Source organism: Ambystoma mexicanum, chromosome 1p, assembly GCF_040938575.1.
Source record: "Ambystoma mexicanum isolate Mex_15411 chromosome 1p, UKY_AmexF1_1, whole genome shotgun sequence".
Lineage (NCBI taxonomy): Eukaryota > Metazoa > Chordata > Amphibia > Caudata > Ambystomatidae > Ambystoma > Ambystoma mexicanum.
Window position 1 is genome coordinate 245,565,215 of NC_090921.1, and position 24,427 is coordinate 245,589,641.

Genomic DNA, 24,427 nt, shown 5'->3' on the forward strand with positions numbered 1-24,427 from the left:
ATGCATCGACATGCGCATCCCCAACGCAGCCATACAGCGTGAGAGACATCTGGGGCCAAGCATAGAGGACATGCTCGTCAGGCTCAACCAGGCTACCCACTTCTCCAAGCTGGACCTAAACCAAAGATACCACCAGCTCGTCATAGACCCCTCACCCAGACCAATAACCACCTTCGTCACCCACAAGGGCCTATTCCGATACAAGCGCCTCAACTTCGGGATTTCTTCAGCGGCGTAAATCTTCCAAGAAACCATCAGAAGGCTCATATCGCCAAAGATCAATGCCTTGAACTACAGTGATGACATTCTGATCTTTGGGAAAACACAGAACAACACGACACAGCGCTCCTCAAGGTCTGCAAAATCCTACATGAAGCGGGCCTAACCCTCAACGGACCCAAGTGTAAAGTGAACAAAACCTGTCTATGAGTCTTTGGCTACATTTTCTCGGACAAGGGCATCATGGCTGACCCAGAGAAAGTTGTGGCCATCACCAACCTGCAGGCTTCACACTCGTCACTGATCACCAGGCGCTACTATCCCTGTTCGGGAACCCCAAGACAAAGATGTCCCCCAGGATTGAAAGATGGGGTATAAGATTACAAGAATATGACTCCACATACATAAGCCTGGAGGGGATGCCAACTCCGCCGACTACCTATCACGACACCCGACCACCAACACTGATGACTTACTAGACTGGGAAGCGGAAGAGTACATAGCATACTTATCTACCAATGCCATGCCCCCCACCATCTCGGAGGAGGAGTTCGCTACCAGAAGCGAGGGTGACCCCACCATCAAAGCAGCGATAGACCTCACCCGCGAGAACAAATGGAAGCACCTGCACACAAAAGGCTGAGCTGAGGAAGGAGGCGTTGGCAAAAAAAAACTATTCCACCTAGCCAAAGTCCAGGCAGAGCTCGTGGCTACAGTACTACTGAGGGGACACCGACTAGTGGCCCCAAAATGCCTCCAGAAAGCACTAGTGATGATAGCCCATGAGGGACACCACGGGATAGAAACCACCAAAAAGATCCTAAGGAACCACGCATGGTTCCCATACATGGACGCAATAGTGGAAGACGTCCTAGCCCACTGCGAACCCTGCCAAAAAGCGGCAAAGAAAACGAACCCAAGCCCAATGCAATCTATGCCACTACCAGAGCGCCCATGGCAGAGAGTCGCAATAGACTTCTACGGACCCCTCAAAGAGGGAGGACACTTACTAGTAGTGATTGATGAATACTCCCAGTTCCCTTTGATCAAACAGATGCAATCGACGTCCTTCTATGAGGTTGCACCAATAATAGACAAACTCTTCAGCGAATGGGGCATGCCCGCCACAGTGAAGGCAGACAAAAGATCCCTATTTCAAGGACGCTAGTTCAAAATACTGGCGGACCACCTAGTGTTCCACCACCAGAAAATCACACCGCTATGGCCCCAAGCAAATGGGATGGTGGAACGGTTCATGGCGACCATCAAGCTGACAAGGTAAAAGGCCCTGCTAGACCAAATGCCACACCCGCAAGCGATACACTGAATGCTCAGGAGCTACAGGAACACCCCCCATGATGCAACAGGCCAAGCGCCCACAGAACTCATGATGATATAGAAACCCCGGACCCATCTACCCCGATGGGAGGACTTCACCCCTGAACAAGACGCCGCAATCTGGGAGCGAGATGTGAAAAAGAAAAGACTGGCAAAAGAGTGGACCGACAGAGCAAGAAAGGCAAAGAACAACACCTCGACGTAGGACAGACTGTCCTTGTATGACAAAGACAGCTCAAGAAGACCGACACCCGCTACAGCCCAGAACCCCGCCTAGTCACAGACATCAAAGAAACAATCGTGACTGCCACGGGAGAGCTGGGTAACGTAACGAGGAACGCATCCTTCTTCAGGAGACTGTACCTCGAGGACCCTGCACTGGCTGGGGACACATTGGCGGAAGAGCCGGAGCATAGAGAATGCGGACACGGCGAGCGCGAAGATACCCGACGAGACGAGAGAACCCCCATGCCGAGCGCAGAGAGCCCTGCGGAAACCCCAGTGGCTAATTGAGCAAATGTAGACCACTGACTTCCTCTTTAAGCGTGGGGAAGGTGTTGTGGGTGAAAAAGGAGCGAGCCTTTTAAGAGAAAGAGGGCACGCCAGGGTGGGAGGGAGGGGGCGGAAAGAGGAGGGGCAAAGGGAAAAGGGATTCATTCATGTACCAAGAGAATAAAGAGAGGTTGACACGAAGAAGGGTTCTGTGCCATTTGTACCACATGTCTACCAGGACCCTGAGGCAAGGGTAACACAGAGGCTTTTCCAGATGGCGGCCCCATTCGAAGAAAGAGATCTACCACAAACGTGTAGCTTGGAGAAGCTACTGACCCTGAGGACGTTGGAGGCGGATGAGACGTTGGAGGCGGATGATTACCCAATGGGTGGGTAAATAATCAAACACCTGTAAGCTTTGCATCTCTCATATGCCATTTCTCCGTAGCTGTACTCTAATGCAATATCTTCGGCTAATAAGGTGTGCTTTAGGGCTACCGAATGACAAAATAAAAATGTTGCTGATTATTTGATATTTCAGACTCTTTCATCCCATTAATGGTGACATTACAGCGGCCTGGCGGTGAACGAGTATAATCGGGATACGACAACAAAACAAAAAATGATATGGCAGATTTCTGCCCAGAGTGGGAATTTAGTGGTCTGCTTCAGTATTAGCAATGACGCAAACAGATCACACTAGTGTTGTGTACATGGCAAGAAGGTATCAGGAAAGAGGCGGCATTTATGAAATAGACGCATCAAGTTAGCAAGCATGGCAACGTACCTATTCAGGCATGCTTCCAAAAATCCAAAAAGACAAGTAACTTGAGAAAATAAAAATAACGGCTCTTTAACCAATGAATAACAAATCACAAAATACAAAAATGGCCGCCAGTAGGTAGATGCTGAAACAAATACGTTTCATGCCTAACTTCTAGAAGGTGTACAACTATTGTGAAATCGTCTGACCACAAACAAAACTTAGATTCCCAGGGAGGCCCTTTCTCATGCATACCTCAGAGCCATCAAGACACTCTTTCGTAGAAACCTCAAACCGCAATTTTGAAAAAGTAGAAGTGGAAATGAGGCAATAGTAAAAGCACAGCTTGCATACTATTCGTAGTCATGTCTCAAACCAAGAAGGTACGTTTTGCGCAGCTTTTCATAGGAATGAAATGACTGATTGCCCTGTGGACTTTGTGATCAGCCCCTCTAACTTCAATGTAAAAAACAGCGGCACTGGGACATTGGTTGAACATGGTCATTCGAGGTTCAGAACCGTTTTTATGTGCAAACTAGCCTAATCTAGGGAGGAGCACAGTCTCCACCAACCACTGCTCACACAAAATAACTGCACAGTCTAAAAGGCCGCTCACAGAGAAGGTGCATGGCTTGTCACACTTGCAGGAAAGGCATACAAGGTTACAATCACAGGATAGTATCATGAAAGTAACAATGTCGCACATAGCACCGATCGTCCGAGCACCCACCCTACCCTCTCAACTAATTACCATAAACATACATTCTGTACTTCAGCTTTTTAACCTAGGCTTGGTTCGACCATGTCTTTGTGGCACTTGCAGGAGACTCCCTCCTCTCCTTTAATCGACTCTACTACTCTTCAACTTCAGCGCTTTGGAGCAGCCACAGGCGCTACAAACAACCAAGACAACACGAGTGCCATTCACGAGGCAAGAAGCTCAGGAAAAATAAACTACTAAAACTGTCAAACGGTGACTGATGAAGAACCGGAAGCCATGTGTACTGCACAGTGCACACAGTGTGCGTAACGGGCTGCTGCGGGTAGCAAACATTTTATTTTAAACTGTCACAATTTGATTTTCAACGAAGGTATATACTCACTTTTTTATATATTAAGTATGTGCACCGGTTAATATTAAACACGGTCGTATTTGTCTAAAGCTAAATAAACGTGTTTTTAAAAATAAAGCTCACGGTTCCAGACATCACGCCACAAAAAATCCATACCAAGAAATCTACCTAGGTTTATGAATCTGTAACCAAACAAGAACTCGCAACACGTTCCCGATTACCAACAAGATAAGAAAGATGTTACGGATTCTATGGCATGCCAGGAGGCTTCATATTATGCATTACAATCTTTACTCTGAAACCACAGCAGCAAAGAAAAAACTTTTACAAACAAAAGAGTTTCAATAACAGAACTAAATAGAGTTCAATGTCAATGCCAGGGGGACTCCCCAATCTATCATGGAGGACAGGTCATGCCCTGTAGGGGACCAATGAGCAGGGACTCTCCTCTATATATGTCCTTTCCTCTAAACCCAACACCTCTTTGTTTGCTGCTGACACCACAGCTAAGTCACTCCTTTTAGTTGTGTCTTGCATGCTAGTGAGCAGTTGTCTTTTGAATTGTGAATATATTATATGGTGTGAGGTGTTTACTTTATAGTAATACTTTACTATTTTCACCTTGGGAAGGAAATGTGTTTCCTTGTATTAAGTTTTATTGGTTTTATTGTGGAAGCCAGTCTCTTTGCCTTAGGAAAGATTTGTTTGTAGCGTGGGTTTTTTTCTTTCTGTGAGGCGAGCATTCCACTTCTAATGAAACATTTGTTTCCCTTTCTCCCAACGCGCGCAGGCATGTCTGAAGCCTTCCGAGATACATAAATGAGCACCACACACCGTGTGTAATAACAAGCAGTGCTCAGATACCTGAGGGTTTGTAGCGCTATATAAAAGCTAAATTATTAACTTTCTCTTTGCCACTATCTTGTACGGTTGGAGTTCCGATTGAGTGATCTCTTTTCCCTTGTGAGAATGTGGGTGCCAGTGCACGGTCTTCGGTCTGTTCCTCCGGGATTGCTCAGTTCCTTTTGGTGTGTTTTTCTCCTTTGCCAGGATGGGAAGGGCTGCGAGTTCGGCTGCGCAAGCAGACGACAAAGCTAGTGTAGGCCTTCTCGGGGGTGGGGGGGGTTCACATCCCTATAGGGTTTACAGTGGACATTTTCTAGTATCATCCCTCTCCGCCCGTGGCCTATCTCTGCCCGACAGTCTTCTCTTATGAATGGTTCCTTCAAGGGTTCCTCTCTGTTATTCATTAGAATATATATTTACATCTCTAACTGGGGATTCCGAGGTTTTTCGAGTTGCTCTATCTGTGTCATCAAGGACTTTGGGATAGCCTTTAATAAATCTGTTTCTTTTAGCTGGCACCTGTTAATTGAATGGGTATGTGAGTCAAAAATGTTGCTTCTGTTTCTCCCTTAGCAGAAATAGGGGTTTCTGGTGGAGCTGTTTACAAAGGGTAACATTACATGTCGATGTTTGCATTTAACTGCCATTATCTCAGCGAGACATGGTCGCTAAGGGTGAAAACAGTGGTTTGGCAGTACTTGGTGCGCAGGACCTTCAGGTCCATTGGCTTTGGGGTTCCACCTTAACTAAGTGTTTTCTTATAGGCAACGATCACATTGTATTGGATTACCACATCTTTGTCTTTCCAAGGAAGGATTGTTTGCGATACAACTGTTATTCAAAGTTATCCATGTGGTTTTTCTTTCCTGTTAAGGTGCTTCTCCTGTATCAGTCCTTTAGTTATGGACAGTTCAATGTTTGTCCCGGGGGGCGGGGAAATCACTTTTTATTGCCAGAAGGGGTAACCGTTGGGTTTCCTCCGTCTATTATCCAGGTTTCCAGGACATTTTGTAATGAATGAGTTATTACGTTTTTTTTAAATGCTTAAATTGGACTTAACCCCTTATACCTCTCAGCTGCTATTCCTGTGGGAACACTATTGCGGGGTCTCCTGCCCTTGGACCTTATGGATTAAGTAGGTTTTGCTGAGAGAACGTGTCAATTGCTCCTTTGGTTATTCAGTTGAAGATGCTATAGTGTTTAGGATGTTCTCCTGTGGGGAGGGAATTATCAAAGCAGCTGATTGCTCATGGGAATAATAATTGGAATAATTTTTATTTTATCACAATTGTATTGCTCAGGTTGGAATTGGGATTGGGGTGCAAGGGCTTTGAACTTGCACAATATGAAGCCTCCTGTCATGCCATAGAAAGGAAAATCCCCCTCACTAACGTGACAGGGGGTTTAGATTCTATTAAAGACAGGAGGCGAGCATTAGACCACCCACCCTCCCTTTGTTTTTCTGTTTCTTATTCCACCCACCCACCCTGTTCTATTTCATATTGTTTCAGCTTTCGGGTGAGAAGTTCTATCCAGAAGAGCTTCGTCATAGCTTTAGGATGCAGAGAGGTTGAGATTCCTTCAGTTTCGCTGGATCCTTTCTCCGCGCTACGCAGTTGAATCGTTACATTGGGCATCTGGTGCAAGACAGTTGCAGAAAGAGGAGTTGGGTTTAGATTAAAAGACATATATAGAGCAGAGTGCCTGCTCAGTGGTCCTCTACAGGGCATGACCTGTCCTCCATGATGGATTGGGGAGTCCCGCTGGCATTGACATTGAACTCTATTTAGTTCTGTTATTGAAACGTTTTTGTTTGTAAACGTTTTGTCTTTGCTGCTGTGGTTTCAGAGTAAAGATTGTAATGCATAATACTAGCCTCCTGTCTTTAGTAGAATCTAAACCCCCTGTCACGTTAGTGAGGGTGATTTTCCATTGTACATTGCACAGTAGAACTTCACAAAACCCCAATACATAAATGGTGTTTGCCCCATTTTCCCCCATCCACCAACCACAAAGCCCAGCACGAAACCTGCAACCCTAGGGAAAAAAGCGAGAACGTTTACATGCTCACTCGGTGCCCACCTGAACCAGGTAGTGGATCCATGTGTTCATATCCCGACAAAAATATCTCCATTGAAGAATGACGCCGTATTTCTGAGCCAATATTAACCCATTGAACATGCGAGGGACACCCCCGCAATCCCCATATTATTTTAAAGGGAGCGGAGGACACCCCCGCAACCACCGCGCCCGTTTACCTCCAAAATTATCCCCACTAATATTGCCTATGGCCGTTCCTGACAACGATACATATGGCGATACCTGATACCCCAGGCAGTATAGTAGTCAAGGAAAAGATTATCTTACTTGCGCATATTGTTATTAACACAATAAAATAAAGTTACACATGGTCGTGGTCACCCAGCCATTGGTGTTGAGGAAGCAATTGCACCAGGTCACAAAGCCTCATCTGCAATTTCTAGGCAGGGCTGAAAATTACTTGGGTCTAATAAGGAAAAGCGGTGGAGGAATGAGGTGGCTGAGGGCTATGCCTTGAGGTGGCGTGTCTTCACAAAACGCAGCCAGTCATCTGCCTACCAAAAATAGACTGCCTAGTAGAGGTGATAGGGAAGTGTGATGTGCCTGTAATGCTCAATAAGGAAACACTGGTACTGTGGAAGGGCAGGGGAAATGAAGATTGCGACGCAAATGGTCATCCCATATGTTCCATGAAAGTCGTGTATGAAGACAGGTGGGGGCTGCTGCCACCGATTAGTCCCAGCTGTGTGAAATGACTTTTCTCCCAGGCGAATTATCCTCGAGTGGCACACACAAAATTAACATCCTGTGCTCTCTCCCTTCTAATGCTGAAAGGAAATGGCTGCTTCTCGAAGCAGACACAGACTGGAGAACCATACTGACTTTACAAGACACTTGAGCACCACCCAAAAATCAGTAAATGGCCATTTTTGGAGACATTTTAAAACCAAACGTAACTAACAGTACCTTGGTTATTTTTAATGCAAAATACATACAAATATGTATAACATAACTGAAAAGATGCAGTAAATATTTTTCAAAGCATTAATCACGTCAAACAACTTGAAAATAACATTAACAAATTACGGCCACCATTTTGAAAGCGAAATATGGCTGCCAAATCCAGCACACAGTAGAAATTGAGTGCAAAAGGGGGTGTGGCTGGAAGGAAAACGGGTGGGAATGGGAGGAAATTCCTGTACATTTCACTTAACGATCGGCTTTAAATGGGTGCGACACATAGTCAAACTATCAGGTAGCCATCCTCATATGCCAAACTGCATTGAAAAGTATTACAACAAACCTGCACCCAAAGCCCCTGTTTCAAGCTCTCATGTTATTTTAATGACAATAGCTTCGGCTTTATAGATAGCACTTTCAGTGACACCTAATAGCCAAAACAAAAAATGAAAGCATTTGGAAAGAAAAGGGAAATGAAAAATGAAACTGAGAGAAAAGAAGAGTGAAAGAGAGAGAATAGTGTGATTCTACAGGGAGAAAAAGACAAAGCGAGATGAACATGAGAGAAAGAGGGAAATGAAAAATGAAACTGAGAGAAAAGAAGAGTGAAAGAGAGAGAATAGTGTGATTCTACAGGGAGAAAAAGACAAAGCGAGATGAACATGAGGAAAGGAGGAATGTAAAGAAAGGAAAAGAAATGCTGAAGGGAATGGCAGGGGGAAAGAGAGATAGAAATACGCCTCAGCTTAAACCAGTGGAATAACTTGGCTGAACATATTGGGGGGCCCCTGCCAAATGAGCGGGACAAAAATGGTGTGCCACAAATGTTGGGGGGGGCAAACATCCTTGCCCCCCCCCTACAATTACACCCATGGCTCAAATAAGAGCCCTAGTTGACAGAATAGAATTAATTACAATAACTAATCAAAAGAGAAGGAGAGGGAAATAAAACGGGAATTGAGAATGGAGGGAAGGGGATAGTAGGAAGGAAATTAGAATAAAAGGGGAGGAAAAGGAGAGAGAAAAGGATAAAAGAGAAATAAGAGTGAACATTGGAGGAATGCAATAAGTAGTTGGATAGGAAATAGGGAAGGTGGCTGCAAGACGTGGAAAAAGTCCTTGGCAACACGATTGGTCCAGCCCCACTGCAAATAGGAGGTCGGCTTCCGGCCGTGAGGCAAAGCCGGCCCCCCTTACAAGGCCCTGTTCTAAGGCCACTGATCCTGTCTTTCCATGTCTTGACGGGAAGCCGGATGCGGATCCGACCGAAGTAAGACCGGCACCCTTCATGCAGATACACCTGTGAGCCTGACATTACTCCCCGATGACACCTTGCAACTGCCTAATACTGCCTACAATCTGAACATTTTCCCTACGGTGACATTGAACATTAGGACTATGATCTGGCCCCGTGAGTCTGTACTACTGTTAATGTAATAACGTTGTTTGCTACAATTGCTGACACCTCCTTGTGCTTTTGTTCTAAAATGTATTTTATTCATGTCTCTGTTCCAACCCGAATGCCTATGGAACGCTTTTGTTGATGCTATGCTACAAACCATTAGGTTAAACCCTGCATATAGATTTGCACCTATCCTGTTCCCCCGTACTTATAAACATGACATTGCCCTCCGTAACAGGATGAGAGACTTTGTGAACTAATCCACGCTCTCCTGCTTCTATATATACCCACCTACCTAGCTCTACTCTGCACCTGATCAAACATGACCGTAACTACTCAACTTGACCCACTCATCCTGGCGAGGTGCCCGAACACCACTTGACTGTAACTACCTAATATGGCCCGGGATTCTCAATGGTCGTAGGTTACGACAACTTGCAAAGTTCATCAGATCCAGTTGACGCTCACCATAAAGGGGTTCAATAATCGTTTGATGACAATACCACGAAACTTGTTTACCAGTACTGCCACTTACTGTGGGCTTACAACGGGTGGTATCGCAGCATTTATCACCACTTTTGGGGTCCATAGGATTCCATGAGGATTTCACCATATTTACTCTGAGTGGAAATTCAGCAGTGGTACATTTGATGATTTTGAGAGGTGAAGTGTAGGTTTTTCTGGAGATAAACCCTCCACTGAACCTCTTATTTTGGAATTTAATTTGGTGGTGCAGAAAAGCGGATGTAAAATGGCAGTTATGGAATTACTGCCACGTTACTGGCATTTGTACCTGCAGCGCTGAACTCTTAATGAGGCCCAATGTCTCTTGATAAAAATAGTCTTTTGAGGCCTCCCTCCAGCATTACTCACATTCTTTGCTAATAGCTCCCTCTGATGGCTTCAGTCTGAGTGGGAGGGTGGCCTCTCCAATAGAGCACTGATGGAGAGCATTGCTAAGGTATTCCAGACACTCTTGTTGTAGTGTCAGGCTCTACACCAGAAGGTTCCACAGCATCTCTCAGAGGTGAGGTAGTTGTGGAAGACTTAAAGGTTTCTGTCTCTGATGACGTTCACCTCTGTCTCTCTGAAAACTATCGCCGGCCCACCCAATCTGTCTGGCCTTATACACATGATGCTCACTGGAGCGTTGGTGGCCTGTCTTGCCTCTGGCTTTTGAACAGTCTTCAGGATGTCCTTCTTGATGCACTGGCGCATACTATTCTTCTTCCTCCTGCTCCCAGCAAAATTGTAGGCTTACGATGCCTCTCACCCTTTCTTGACTATTCTCTCCTGTTTCAAGGGAATCCTATGTGTTTACCGCCCCATCATTCTTCTTTTAACTCCATTCCACAAACTCCTCCTTTTAAATTCCTCACTCCTCAACACCAGCCTCTGCCCTGCTCTGACTATCCTCCAACTTCTTCTGCTTCACCATCTCCTTCTGTGTCTCCAACTCCTCTAACGTCTCCTGCTTCAGCTCATCTCCCTCCAACCTCACTTGCTTCATCACCTCCTCTTCTGCAGTTCACCCTGCAACCTCTCCTTCTTCTTCCCCTCCACCTCCTCCTCCACCACCTCAATTTCACCTATTCACCTCCTCCAACTTCTCCTTTGATTGCTCCATCATTCTGCTCCTTGATCCTCAGCTACTCCATCTTTCGCAAGCAGTTGAAAACATGGCTGTTTTAAAGGGCTTTTGTTCCTCTCTCCTTTCCGGGGATGTTTTCCCATCAGCCTCTTGATGCCCCCAGGCCTTAGCTGGGCTTTACAAATTCTATTACATTACATTACTCCAAACTCACAATGCTATTTCCTCTGAGCTCTCTTTCATACCCATTCGGTCTACCCCTGGGCATGTCCTTCCTAACTCACTGCAGCTGAACTTTCTAATTGTTTCTGTTCTGGGATTTCCTGGAGGCAAAAGGCTTATGGACTTGGGTGCATGCCAGCTTTTCTAAGTGTCACCGGACGAGCCTTAAAAAGGCTGGGTGGCCATCTTGGATTGGGATAAATTATGCATGCGCGTTCATGCTTGCACACTGGGGCCCATGAGGAGAGCCGCCTGGGCCTCTGGCTGCTCTTCATCTACCTGTTTGGTTATTACATATTCAGAGAGCATATAAGTACCTTGTTCAGTAACAGAGGACAATCATTTAATGGAAATTGGATCAGTACTGTGGGTCACGGAGCTCAGCATTACATCTCCCTAACAGTTACTTAAAGGGACATTATTGATAGCATGACTAGTGTGGTATTCCCCTGTGACCCAATTTCGGAGAGACCGGGACATCATCCCCATACCGCTTCAAGGGACCACATCACACAGTGGGCAGGGGGAGGGAGGTTTTTTTGGATGGAGGAGCAATCAGATGAGTGCGTGGAAATGGTAAGGCGAGAATAGTAATGTGTGTTGAGTATGTGCATGGAACAGGAGTGTGAAAATGTGGTGGTTAAGTCAGATAGTGGATGTTGGGGATTCTGGACATGCACTCCCAAATAAAACCATGCATTAGTACCAGCTCAGCTGTCTGTGCAGCTCTGCTGAGTGTTCCTCAACTGTTCCCTCTCACCCGCTTCCCCGTCTCTTAAGGATGCTGATCTGGGAAAGAGGCGCCGGAGCCTGCGATTACCTGGATGGCTATGGGGATCATCTCATTGTCTGGAGACCGGTAGAGGAGACACATGGGGGCTGCAATGTACTGCTGGCGCCCATTGATGATGCGAGCAGGAACTCCCTCGAGGATCTTGTAATCTACAATGAAGATGTTTCCTTTCTGTGGAAGAAGAGAGACAGTGGAGTGAGACAAGGGACAGCTTTTGAAAATATCAAGAAGACAATGGAAGAGGTTGGTACACAAACACCTTCTTGAAATAAAAAAGTGCAGGACAAGAGGTGAGCATGTTGCAGTGTAAGAGAGAAGCAAATGCCATGAAACTCAAGGGAGCTAGACTTAAGCGCAACCATTATTCATAACAGTATAAGTAGTGCATCGTGGGATGGCTACCCAGAAGCACTTCAAAAATCAAAATCGGCCAGTGACAGCAACCTGGGGAGATTCAATGGTGAAACAGTGAATTGACAGCAAAAGGGTTTAGCTCGAGAGTTTTACCCTCTAGCAGGGTTGTCCAACTCCAGGCGTCGAGGGCCGGATCCATGTCGGGGCATCTCATTAATATTCATGAGATACATTTGTATACCATGATTCTAAATGTATGTGCTTTTTTCCTCATGAATATTAATGAGGGATATTTTGTCCTGGAAACACGTCAGGATCCCGGCCCTCAAGGCTTGGAGTTGGAAAACCCTGCAAGAGAGATCTGGTAGAGTAATGCTAAGACCACAGACTAATGCCACTAAATACAGAAGCTTTCAGTGCAGTGCCCCTGGCAGCAGAAGTGTCTTTATTGCCGGAAAAGGTGTGAAATCAGTGTAAATAGCAATACACCCATAATATGCAATCTCTACTTAATTGAACAGTTAAGAACACACACCATCACAATCAAACTTTTGTGCACTGCAAGATCTGTTGCTAGCAAGCAACATGTTCTGTGCATAGAAACAGTTCTTACAACTCCAAAAGGCAGGACTCTAGTGAGACACCTGAACGTGTATGCACAATAGATGCTCAGAGAACACCGGCCTGGTATACACTGACCTAGCAGTCCTACAAGAAGACCTGGAACTGAATGGCAACGCATTACTCCAATTCTCTGCTGGTCAGATGCTTCTCCAAGCAGAGAGCTGGGGGCAGATCTCTCTCTTTGGCTCCCTCCTCTGGAACAGTCTCTCTCTCTCTGTCTTATACCGGATCACATCAAGTTCCGCAAACAACTCAAGACCTTTCTCTTCTCCTCCTCTCTCTCCCTCCCATGCTAACCATCTCACAGCCACAGAGATTGGAGGCCAGGGCTCTAAAGAGTCCAATAGGGTCCTGGCCATTTGCCAAATTGACAACAGCATCCGCCACCCTCCGTTGCACTGCCCTCTTGGGCCACACCTGCTAGTTGGGTGGTTTGTCTCAGCCTTGCACTTACCTGGTGGGCATTAGACCTCCCTGATTTTGATTGGGAGGCCTCCGCCCATGCGCTTACCTTTGCCTCCACAACAGGCACCTCTGGCACCCCCACACTCCCAGGGGGCTCTTTAGCACTTACCCTAAAAACCCCCATCCCCTGTTTCCTATGCACTTCAACGTCCCAAATGTCACAAGGCCTAGTAGGCCCGTTTTTTGTTGTTATTTATTCTTTGTGATTTCCATTGTTCATTTGCTCCCTTCTTTCCTTCTCTTTTGCCTTGTGGTGCTTAGAAACACTGTCTTGCTATATAAGCACCTTATAAATAATCAATAAAAAATATTCATGTGCCCCTCTTACTAAAACTACTTACAGTATTGCATTTCTGTTAATATTCATTTCTGCACACTATGTATATAGGTCATGGAATATAGCTAAATGAATTTGGGGGCATTTTATAAAAGGTCACCAATGTTAACTGGCTTTGAAGATAACCTTCACAATCACCATACAATGGATGCAGTTAAGGTCAAATTCAACAGTATAGCAAGCTTTGTGAATGTTGAGGGAGCCATTGTTTGTGCATATACTTGTCCATAAAAGGATTTTTTTTTCAAATCGAAGTGCTCTTTTTTCTTCTGAAAAGCAGCATTCCCAAAAATGAACGGACTTCCTAGTGTGTAGGGTTTGGATGTTTTCACTTCCTGTTCAGTAAATTTTACTGAAGCTCTGCTGCAGATCCTCGGCTAAAGGTCATCTCATTCATGGGCCATTGGTGGGGTTATAATGAGGTTGTATTATGTATAAGGCTGTTGTTTGTGCAAAATGTGAGTTGATTCCTTTCTCCAGTCACCAGCCCACTGACTCCAGGCAGAGGACACATATGTCTCATTATTTGTTTTGTTGATAGTATTTATTGGTCACTCGGCACCTCAGCTGCTCCAAGACACATCTCACAAGGGCGTAGGGTGTTTGGGTGTAAGGTGTTATAGGTTTGATCCCAGGGAGAGTAAAGGGAGTAGGGGGTGACGAGATGATGAAAGACATAGGAAGAGCCAGCCCCAAATGTTCAGAGGAAGGGTTGGGTTTTCCAACTGCTCCAGTAGCTTCTGAAACCAGTCTCTAGGTGGAGGAGTAAAGGAATTGAGTGTTATAGTGATGTGCTTTGTGAGTGATAGGTTCTGCCATCAATGTATTTGTAATTATTTCCCTGTGACTTAACATGTCTGTTTTGGGTGGTCACACTTGGGTATCTGTGGAAGAATAAGAATGCACCAATTTCATAGGACAGGCTGCAACAAAGTTTCATGAACAAGGCAGAGGGCCTTGAATTCCATCCTCTGCTTGACTGGTACCCAGGGATGTCACTTCAATAAAGTGGTGATGTGATCAGCTTTGGACCAAAGGAAGAGCGTAGCTGCACACTGGGGTGCCCTTTTGAGTTAGCCAATGTTTTGGCTAGCTGTCTCGTGCTAAATCTATTGCAGTTTCTCTCCGGTAGATACCCACCGTGAGAGCAAGGGCAATCCTGTTTTGCAATGGTAGCAGCGCAAGGAGCCCTTGAAGAAGGTGGAAGCAAACATTTCTGGTGACACTGTTAACGGGTAGGATGAATGTAAGACACACAATTTGGCTTTTGCTGAGGCTGGTCTTCTTTTCATACAAAGAAAATATAGTAGGGAGAGTCCGTAAGGCAAGTTGATTGGGATGTTCAAAGAAATGTATATACCAATAGTATCCACCATGCTAGAGCAGAATTTTAAATAAGTTTCGTTGATTTTTAATGGTGTATCCAAAAGCAGATATCACAATTATTTTAAGCCTCTGTAGATGCTGAAAACAGTCCTTTGTGTTGAACAACTTTAATAGCATTTTTAATTTGCAAAACAAAATTTGTTGAACATGTTGGGTTAAGAATAGCATTATTAATTAGAAAAAAAAACCAAAATGAGGACGGAATTTGGTGAAAACACATGGTGAATCAGATTACAAAAGTAGAACAGAAACTTTGGTTAAGGTAGTGCAATGTTCAAATCTTGAAATAAACACAAAGGAAAGTTCAGAATTAAACGACATTAGAAAATAGAACAGATGGCAAGCAATGAATGCATCAAAAAAGAGGGGTGGTCATAACTAAGAGAATCAAAAGAAAAATGGCTGCTGAGGCCTCTATTGATAATCAGAGTTCCATAGTACCATATATGCAGGTCTTGTTGGCAACGCCTTTAGATACCCTTAGCCCTTTAGTATTTCAACTATTGTAGTACGTATTTCCTGTCTGTGATCTGTCGCGTCTCACTGGAGTAGGCAGAAAGAAAGCCAAAAACTGAAAAATAATACAGAGAAAAGGAAACTCCCGGAGAACTGCGCCAGGGAACACAGTTACGTTATGAAGGGATTTGACCCATGAATTACGGAACATGAGTATTCAAACCAAACAATGAAAGATGACTGCGGCCTGATTTGATAAAGGCAACTCTGCCGAAAGACGTGTCATCAGGAAGGGCACCATTTATAATGAGATGAAATAAAAATTTCGACATTCAACCATTCTGGGGTAGGATGAATGGTTGCTTGGATTCAAAGGTGATGTCAAGCTTACACAGCGCGTGCATTGGGAAAGCAGGGGTTCACATAGTGTGGGTGGGTGGGATAGTTACATTGAGCAGTAAATCGTTGTAGACGCCTAAACAGCAACATCTTTATTTTTGAGCTGTTTGTCTAGAGGTCCTTCTAGAGCATCAAGGTTGACTGTCAAGACAGAGTGAGTACAAGTAAAAATGGGCTGTCGCCTAATGCAAATGCTCCCCGCCACCCCGTTCCCGGTAAGCATATTCTCACGGTGTGATGGGTTCTACGAGCCATAACTAAAGAAAAGACTGAGACGGGCCTAGGCTGATGACAAATAGACCCGAGACAGAGTCTGGTCTAACATTCGGAAAGCCATTTATGTGGAAGGTTCTGTGCCGTGATCATCGGATGGAACTGGGAAAGGGCATGCATCACACTATCAGGGAAACAAGGGTGGGACAGGAAGGATTCAGGACCTGGGGTGATGAACATTAGTAGCAGTATTCAAACCTTCTAGGAAGATGCAAGCACACAAACATAACTCCTTATGTCTGCCTAAAGTGTTCCTCTCTCTTCCTGGGACAATCCACAACTTAAAGCTTCATTTTGGCATGATAGGTTCTGTGCTTTCCTTCTTTTTTCATCTTTCCTTTGGCCTCTCATGACCTAACATATATGTATCCAACAGGGGGCAATGGGATGTTTGATTGTTAGGGAGAATTTGCAGTTCCCGTTAACCTTAGAGACCCCCAGCCCTTTGCTGGAATATGGGATCTTTTTGATTTTAACCTCCTGAGTGAGTGGGCTTTATTGCCACACACTCATGCCTTTTACCTCTGACTAAGATCTTGTGTTCCTTATGTTTAATGGAGTCTGGTAAACTCCATAGGCATCCACATTTTATATAATGACACACAGCACCCTTTGTGAAGTGCCACTGAGGAGTCTCTTGACTCCTCTTAATGTTAAAATACATGTTCTTATGTGAATTACAGTTCCCCAAGAATAGTAGGACAACTTTTATCTTGCTTACCTTTTTCCTTTGTGGGTCCAGCACACACCACATTATGTGGAGTGCTGTGGGGTTACATAGTAACTCCTTATCCCACTTATCATGTAACCTTTTGTTACACTAACTAACGTGAATGGCTGGTGGCAGTGGTTTCTTTTGACTGCCGTTTGTGCAGTGTATCTGCAGGCTGATTTCTCAGCTGCAGTACATCACCCAACGGTGGCCATTTTACCAAATTGGCCCCTGTCTCCTTTTTTTGCCATTTCTTGTTTGTTCGTCCCTTCTGGGCTTTAAATCTGTTGTTTAAACTAGGTTTGAGTCTTTGGTGTGTTTTATCTTTGGTGGGTTTCAGCCCTGATGCCTGCACAGGCGCTAGTTTATCTGGGAAGGCAGGACGTGAGGGAGGAGCCCAGAACTTCACTGGCCTTTGCAGGCATGCTGGGCCAAAACCAGTTCCAGCTGGGAAGGTGGGTGTCCTAACGGATGACCCCACATGTGTGATTGACAGCTTGGTGCTGTGAATGAATCAGATTTTGCATATAAGGCAAGGGTTTTGGGATTACAGGCATAGTCAATGACTGGAACATCAAATCCATAGAAAAAGATGCAGAGTGAAGCCAGCAGCACCTTCCAGGACTGCAAAAACACTGGTGAAGCCTTGCAGCTGTCCCAACCCGGTCTTCTCATTGACAGGGAAGCTCCGCCAAGGAGGGCTTCCTTCCTTAGGCTAGTGGGACCAACTAGTCTCAAGGCCTGCTTTGTTCTGGACCAAACCCTGTGTCGCTGTGACCTTCCTGTGCTACAATTTCCCAATACCTGGGGTACGTGGACCATCCACGAGTGCAACTTCTTCTGAAGGATGAGTTCGGCTGAAACTTTGCAAGCATCCATGTAAGTCTACAAAAACAAGACATCTTTGTCCAGAGTCCCCTCACCAGAGTTCGGGACCGAGGGACAGAGGAAATTCCAACCAGGGACATTCGTTCCTCTCTGGTGCTGAGAAAAAGTTGCCAAAACCACAAAGAGCCGCTGAAACAGGTGGAATCCATTGCTGCAGATTCTCTCTCTCGAGTGCTGCCACAGAAGCTGGTCGGGCCTTCTTCCTTTCGTCACCACGACCAAGGTCCAGGAACAAGGGTCTGCATCGCTGCATCAAGAAGGAAGGCAGCTGAAACATCTGCTTGAATTATAAGGTACTTTTGAAAAAAGGTACCAGGCGCTCCTCTCCAGAAAGAACATGGCATGATAACCTGTTCTGATATGAGAGTTTTCAGCACACGCTTTTTGCTCACTGTACCTTCCACAGAAGGGAAATATCCATTTGCATATCAGTCTTTGTCCCGCCCACATGGGCAGCCCAGCACCGAAATGCTATGGCAATTCCTCTCTGAACAAGAGTACCAACAGCAACCCCATGCACGTGTTTCAGCCTCGTTGGGCCTTATCAGTGAGGTGAAGCTGTGCCTCTCTGAGCACACTGAGCAGGTAATCCACCTCTGGTTGCCCCCAGGTAACTCAGGGTGACCAACCCCAAGTTCCTTGCAAATATTTAAAAAAAGGTAGCAGGCGCTCCTCTCCAGAAAGAACATGGCATGATAAACTGTTCTGAGATGAGAGTTTGCAGCACACACATTTTGCTCACTGTACCTTTCACAGATGGGAAAGATCCATTTATATGTCAGTCTTTGTCCCGCCCACATGGGCAGTCGAGCACCGAAATGCTATGGCAATTCCTCTCTGAACAAGAGTACCAACAGCAACCCCATACACGTGTTTCAGCCTTGTTGGGCCTCATCAGTGAGGTGAAGGTGTGCCTCTCTGAGCACAGTGAACAGGGAATCCACGTCTGGTTGCCCCCAGGTAACTCAGGGTGACCAACCCCAAGTTCCTTACAAATATTTCAAAAAAGGTAGCAGGCGCTCCTCTCCAGAAAGAACATGGCATGATAACTTGTTCTGAGAGGAGAGTTTGCAGCACACACTTTTTGCTCTCTGTACCTTTCACAGATGGGAAATATCCATTTGCATATCAATCTTTGTCCGCCCTCATGGGCAGTCCAGCACCCAAATGCTATGGCAATTTCTCTCTGAACAAGAGTACCAACAGCTGGTAACTTAGGGGTCTCCCCAGACGTGGACCCCTTGCTCACTGCTCTTGGAGAGGCACAGCTTCAACTCACTCATGATGCCCAACTGGGCTGAAACATATGTATGGGGTTGCTGTGTTACTCTTGTTCAGAGGAGAATTGCCTAGCATTTCGATGCTGGACTGCCCTGGACAGGACAAAGACTGATGTGCGGGGATATTTCTCTTCTGTGAAAAGAACAGTGAGCTAAAGACTTGGTTGAGACTCTCCCAGGGGCCATCCACCCAAGAACAAGTCAATGGGCTGTGTTTGTACTGGTAGAGAGTTTCCCAGACCCCCCATTGTTTTGCATACCAAGTAACTTTGGGTCTCACCCTAAGTTACCAGGGGAATCCAGACGTGGACCCCTTGCTCACTGCTCTTCGAAAGGCATAGCTTCACCTCACTGATGATAGCCAACTAGGCTGAAACACGTGTATGGGGTTGCTGTGGTAGTCTTGTTCAGAGGAGAATTGCCTAGCATTTCGGTGCTGGACTGCCCCTGGGCAGGACAAAAACTGATGTGTGGGGAAATTTCTTCTCTGTGAAAAGAACAGTGAGCTAAAGATTTGGTTGAGACTCTCCCAGGGGCCATCCACCCAAGAACAAGTCAATGGGCTGTGTTCGTGCTGGTAGAGAGTTTCCCAGACCCCCCTCTGTTTTACTGTGGTGCTTTTGGTTTAACCACCTAGTGCTTTCTAGCTTGAGGAGTGATCCTTTCTATTCTTTTGATTCACTTGAATTCACTTGTGCAGGCCCAACAACCTGTGCACATCAGGTAGGTTCTCTTGAGCTCCTAGATCTTTCTTCAAAGAACTATTGATCGTTAACTAACTTTTTTAAAGAATATTGCATCAGAACTAGAACTGTCCTATTGACTGTGGGTCTCCTGGCTCCCTAAAGTCATCCCTTCTGAACCCTAATGGCGTTGGCAGTGCGTGCTCCCTCTACAGGTTTTCATTGTATTACACTCTTATTGCTAGAGAAAAGACTTGCTACATCCCTCTGGGAAGAAAGACTATTGTTACAGTGCTACAATGTTCTATTCTACTCTAACACTTTCCATCCAAACTACATATTGTATGATCCATAAGTGCTAATACTGACCTTGATTGCTGTCACTATGTGAGCTGGAAATGTTTTAGTACACAAATAATGTACTCAACTGCATTATTGCTGCTGAGATAACTTGAGTCTGCAATTCTAATTGATGTTACTATTAGTTGCTGCATATTTCGTTTGATTCATTTGCTTTGTTTATATATAAATACATAATTTAATATACATTTTAAGGGTGTAAGTGTTTACTTGAATACTTGTATTTACTGATTTCATTGTACTGCTCTACAGCTCACAGTCCCCTTCTAAGATACGCCTGGCTGCTCAGCCACTCTACTGACTTGTGTAGTAGAGGCCAATGTTAAAAGCTAGGTGACTAATACCAATCAGATAAGTCTTGCAAAGTCCCACACCAGATGGACTCTACAGAATCTTACCAAACACTGCTGGCAAGTGGTGGGATTGGTGTAGAGTGGAATACAGTGATTACTGGTTAGACACGTGTTCAGTAAAACCATCCATAAAGCTAGACACCACCAAACAGTAAATTATAACATATCAACAATGGATAATTTCAATAAACAGGCCATGGCTGTAATTACAGTAGAACTGTAAAATGTATGTAAACATAGGAACCTGAGTTGTAAGGGGAGAAAAATTGAGTTGATACAAAAATTGTTGAATCATCAGAATCCTGGTAGTAGGCCCATAAACCCCTACTGCCACCATTGATATGGAATTAGATTCTGAGAATGAAAGTTTAGAGCTTAGCTCTAATCTTCCAAATGGTTCAGAGGATGAAAAGGATTCCAAGAGTCTGCCATCATCCCTCCATGGCCTTCTCCTGTACCTCAGTTACCTCCTACCATGACCCCACAAGGTCACAAAGTAAGCCCAAAATACCTCTCACTTGAGAACATGAGACTTGAACTAGAATTTAAAACACTCACAGTACGATCTGAGGACAAAGAAAAAGACAGAGGGCACACACAGAGGGAAATGCAGCATGAATATGATATGAAAAAGATGTCTCTTGATGCTGCTTCTTTTTCAGGGTCTTCTAGGTCTGAAAGTCACACGAGACGTCGCCTACCAAAAGAGGCGGTGAGTGTGTATGATCCTAAGCTTGATGGTTTGGAAAGGTTGAGTACATTTGAATTCACTTATGATTTGCAAGGTATAAAAGGGAATGATTTAGTTTCATGGATAATGTCTATGCTCCCCCAGAACGGCTGTGATGCTGTAATGGAATTGAATGCTACTAATAGACTGGACTATGAACTAGTCAAACAGGCTCCTAAAGCCAGGTTTGGAAAGACTCCTTCCCAATGCCTCAAAATATTTAGAGATCATAAGAAAAAGGATGGGATTCCAGGGCTACCCGGGTTTGTGAATGCATGGAAAAATTAGATGGTTGGGTTAGGGGTTACAAAGTGAACTTCTTTGAAGGAATCACACATTTGTTTCTACTAGATGCTATTTTTGATGCCTGCACCCCTGAGCTGAGACAGCACTTGGCTGACTCCAAGGAACTTGATACCAAGAGACTAGCTCAGGCTGCTGACTTATGGGTAGCCAACAGGGCCACTCATAAGGATTCTGGGGCAACTCAGAAAATGGATGAGGGGAAGAAGCACAAGAAAGATAGTAATGAAAATTCTAATCCCCCACCACCAAAAGAGGGCCACAAACACCATAAGGGTAAATATCAAGGGAAGCCATACAGGTCTAGTGACACCTCCGGGGCCAAACCAGAGGGAGGTTACCAGAAACCCCCATTCCAGAAAAGCGTTGGTAAATGTGTGGTTTGTTGGTCTAGTGGCCATGTGCAAGGGGATCCCAGATAAAAGGCTAAAGTTTCAGGGGTTCAATCTGTCTCCTAATACCATACATGATAACAGTAAATAATATTATGTGGACAGTGTACCTGTAGATGGTCAGGAGACTCCTGCCATTAGAAACACTGGGGCCAGCATTACAGTGGTTGATGAACATTTTTTTTAAATTTTTTTTTATTGTGTATATAGTTATAAAACATTGATTACACATATACATAACAACAACATATACAATCTGTTCACCTTCCAAAAATGAGAAAATTCAAATAAAAGAAAGAAGCTATAAATAAAGCAATTCAAGCTCCCATCAAGTCTAAGCCGATTTTAGAAATAATTAAGAAGATAGATTGCAGCACTAGTACATAAAAAGCAACAAATTAAAGATCTGCTATCAGTTTTACATCGTCTTCAAATTTTCTCAGGTACTTATCAGCACACTTCCACACCTGTGTAATGGCTATGGTCAAACTCCTGCTATTTCCTGACAGACATCTCAGCCAGAATGATTCACAGGTTAGACGCTTAAGATCTTCAACATATTTAGAAAGATAGCATTCGTATACAGTACTCATGGTAGGACATCTTGTCAGGACATGTCTTGTGGACTCAACTTCGGTCCTATCTAGACAGATTCTACATGATCTTTCATTCATTGGAATACCAGACGATGCACCCCTGATTTCCAGGACACTTCAGTGATTCAGTCTGATATTCAGAAATATTCTTCGCGTAATTAATGAGGATAATAGCTTTTGATATAATTGTGGCTGTTTGTACGTAAAAAACATCCTGGAGAAAGTTTCCAAGGAACTCATACTAGCAAACTTCTCATGGCTTTTCACCCAGTCATATTTTTCCACACAATCTTTTAGTGACTTAAGCAAAGAGCCTTCGACTTGCTGCCAGCGTGGAGTCCAACACAGTTTTACAAAGAATTGCTCATTCATTTCCTTAAATCTATTCACTACTGAAACTGTTCCACTATCCGGTGCAGATTGAAGGATAAATAGAAGTGAGTTGGGTCCTGCGTGCACAATCTTAACATACAATTTAGCTCTATTAAACTGGATTAGAGCAGATAGAGAGATTAATCTCCTCTCCAGTCAGACTGCCTCAATGGGTGAATAGTTTGTTAACCCTAGTATTTTTCTCCAGATTAGTCCTTCAATTTTGTCAGTCTGGGAGGGCCAGTGTATGTACGGTGACCCTAATGCATAGAGAAAGGCTGCGGATAATTTATGTGTATAGATGTTACGAATAACATGCAAACTGTACCCTGCAGTCCGCTTTGAGAAAGACAAGACCACATCCATGGTAGACATAACCTTAGCTCTCCTATTCAGCTGTAGTGGCTCGTTGCCTCTTGCTTTTCCTGAGCTGACTTCATATCCCAGACACTTGTGTGAAGACTCCCTTTTGATGATACCTAAAGGGCAGGGTATAATAGTCTTCTTACATTGCTTATGGCCTACTACCATAAATTGGGTTTTTGCAAGGTTTATTTTCAAACCATTTTTTGGGCATATGCGAGATGGCCTCAGTGCTATGGCAGATACCAATATAGGTGTTATCACATATAATCAAGTCGTCTGCATAGCTGATCCACCCTACTTTATTGGCTCCAGTTTTAAGAAGGGCATTCAGTGTTTCAATAAATATATCCCCAAAATCGGCCACGAACAGATTGAAGAACATGGGGGCCTATGCACACCCCTGTCTGACACCCATCTAATCTCAATCAGACCAGACATGAGGCCAAGATGATTCAGCCTAACCCTTGTGTTGTTATCTTCGTACATCATCTTACAGGCATATAAGAGGTGAGCTGGCATATGCATACCTTCCAATTTTCCCCAGAGCTTGGTTCTATCAACTGTATCGAATACGGATGAAAAATCCACAAATAGAATATACAGTGGTAGATCGTATGAGCATTTAGCTTGTTCTATAAGGTTGTTAACTAATAAAATGTTATCATAAGTTGCACATCCATTTCGCAACCCAGTTTGGGCTTACCCAGAATGTTATTACTTTCTATCCAGTCGTTGATTTCTTGGCGAGTCAGGGTACGGAAAGTTGTGCTGGGCACATCAGTGAGGACCAGTAAACGATAGTTCTCAGGTAAGTTACGCTGACCATTTTTAAATACTGGAATTGTAATAGAGGTACTCCATGATTTAGGAATAACACCAGTGTCTATTATGTTATGAAGGATTATTAATAGTAAGTCTGCCCAAATATCAGCATTTTCCTTAATGATAATATTACATAGTCCATCTGGGCCGAGAGCTCTAGATGATTTCAGCCTCTTAATAATAGTCATGATATCATCATGGTTAATTACAAGATTTTTGATTGTATTTTTTTCAAAGCTTACAACTTCACCTTTAAACTTCTCAGTAAGACATTTGACCCAGACTTCACTATCAATGCAGCAGACCAGTTCATGTTTACCCTTGTTGGTTACAGACCTATAGTTTGCCCAACATTTTTTTCTGTCACCTTCACTAAGAATACCCATCATATTTTGCCAATTTCCATTGTTATTAGAAGCTCTGTAGATGCGTAACCAATTCTATAGGTATTTTTGATCTTACGCTTCTCCAGATAAATACGTCTGGGGAAAAGTTACTTTCTTCCAAGGCTTTTAGAGCTCTACATTTTTTCAAACC

General features: G+C 44.3%; 1 protein-coding gene across 1 annotated transcript in view; it reads right to left on the reverse strand.

The window, feature by feature from the left end:
* The window catches only part of LOC138568676 (hydroperoxide isomerase ALOXE3-like), a 411,617-nt gene that overhangs the window by 251,807 nt on the left and 135,383 nt on the right, over positions 1-24,427 (reverse strand). The window contains exon 7 of the mRNA XM_069646461.1: positions 11,767-11,910. Within this exon, the coding sequence (XP_069502562.1) occupies positions 11,767-11,910 (144 nt within the window). The remainder of the gene's footprint in view (positions 1-11,766; positions 11,911-24,427) is intronic.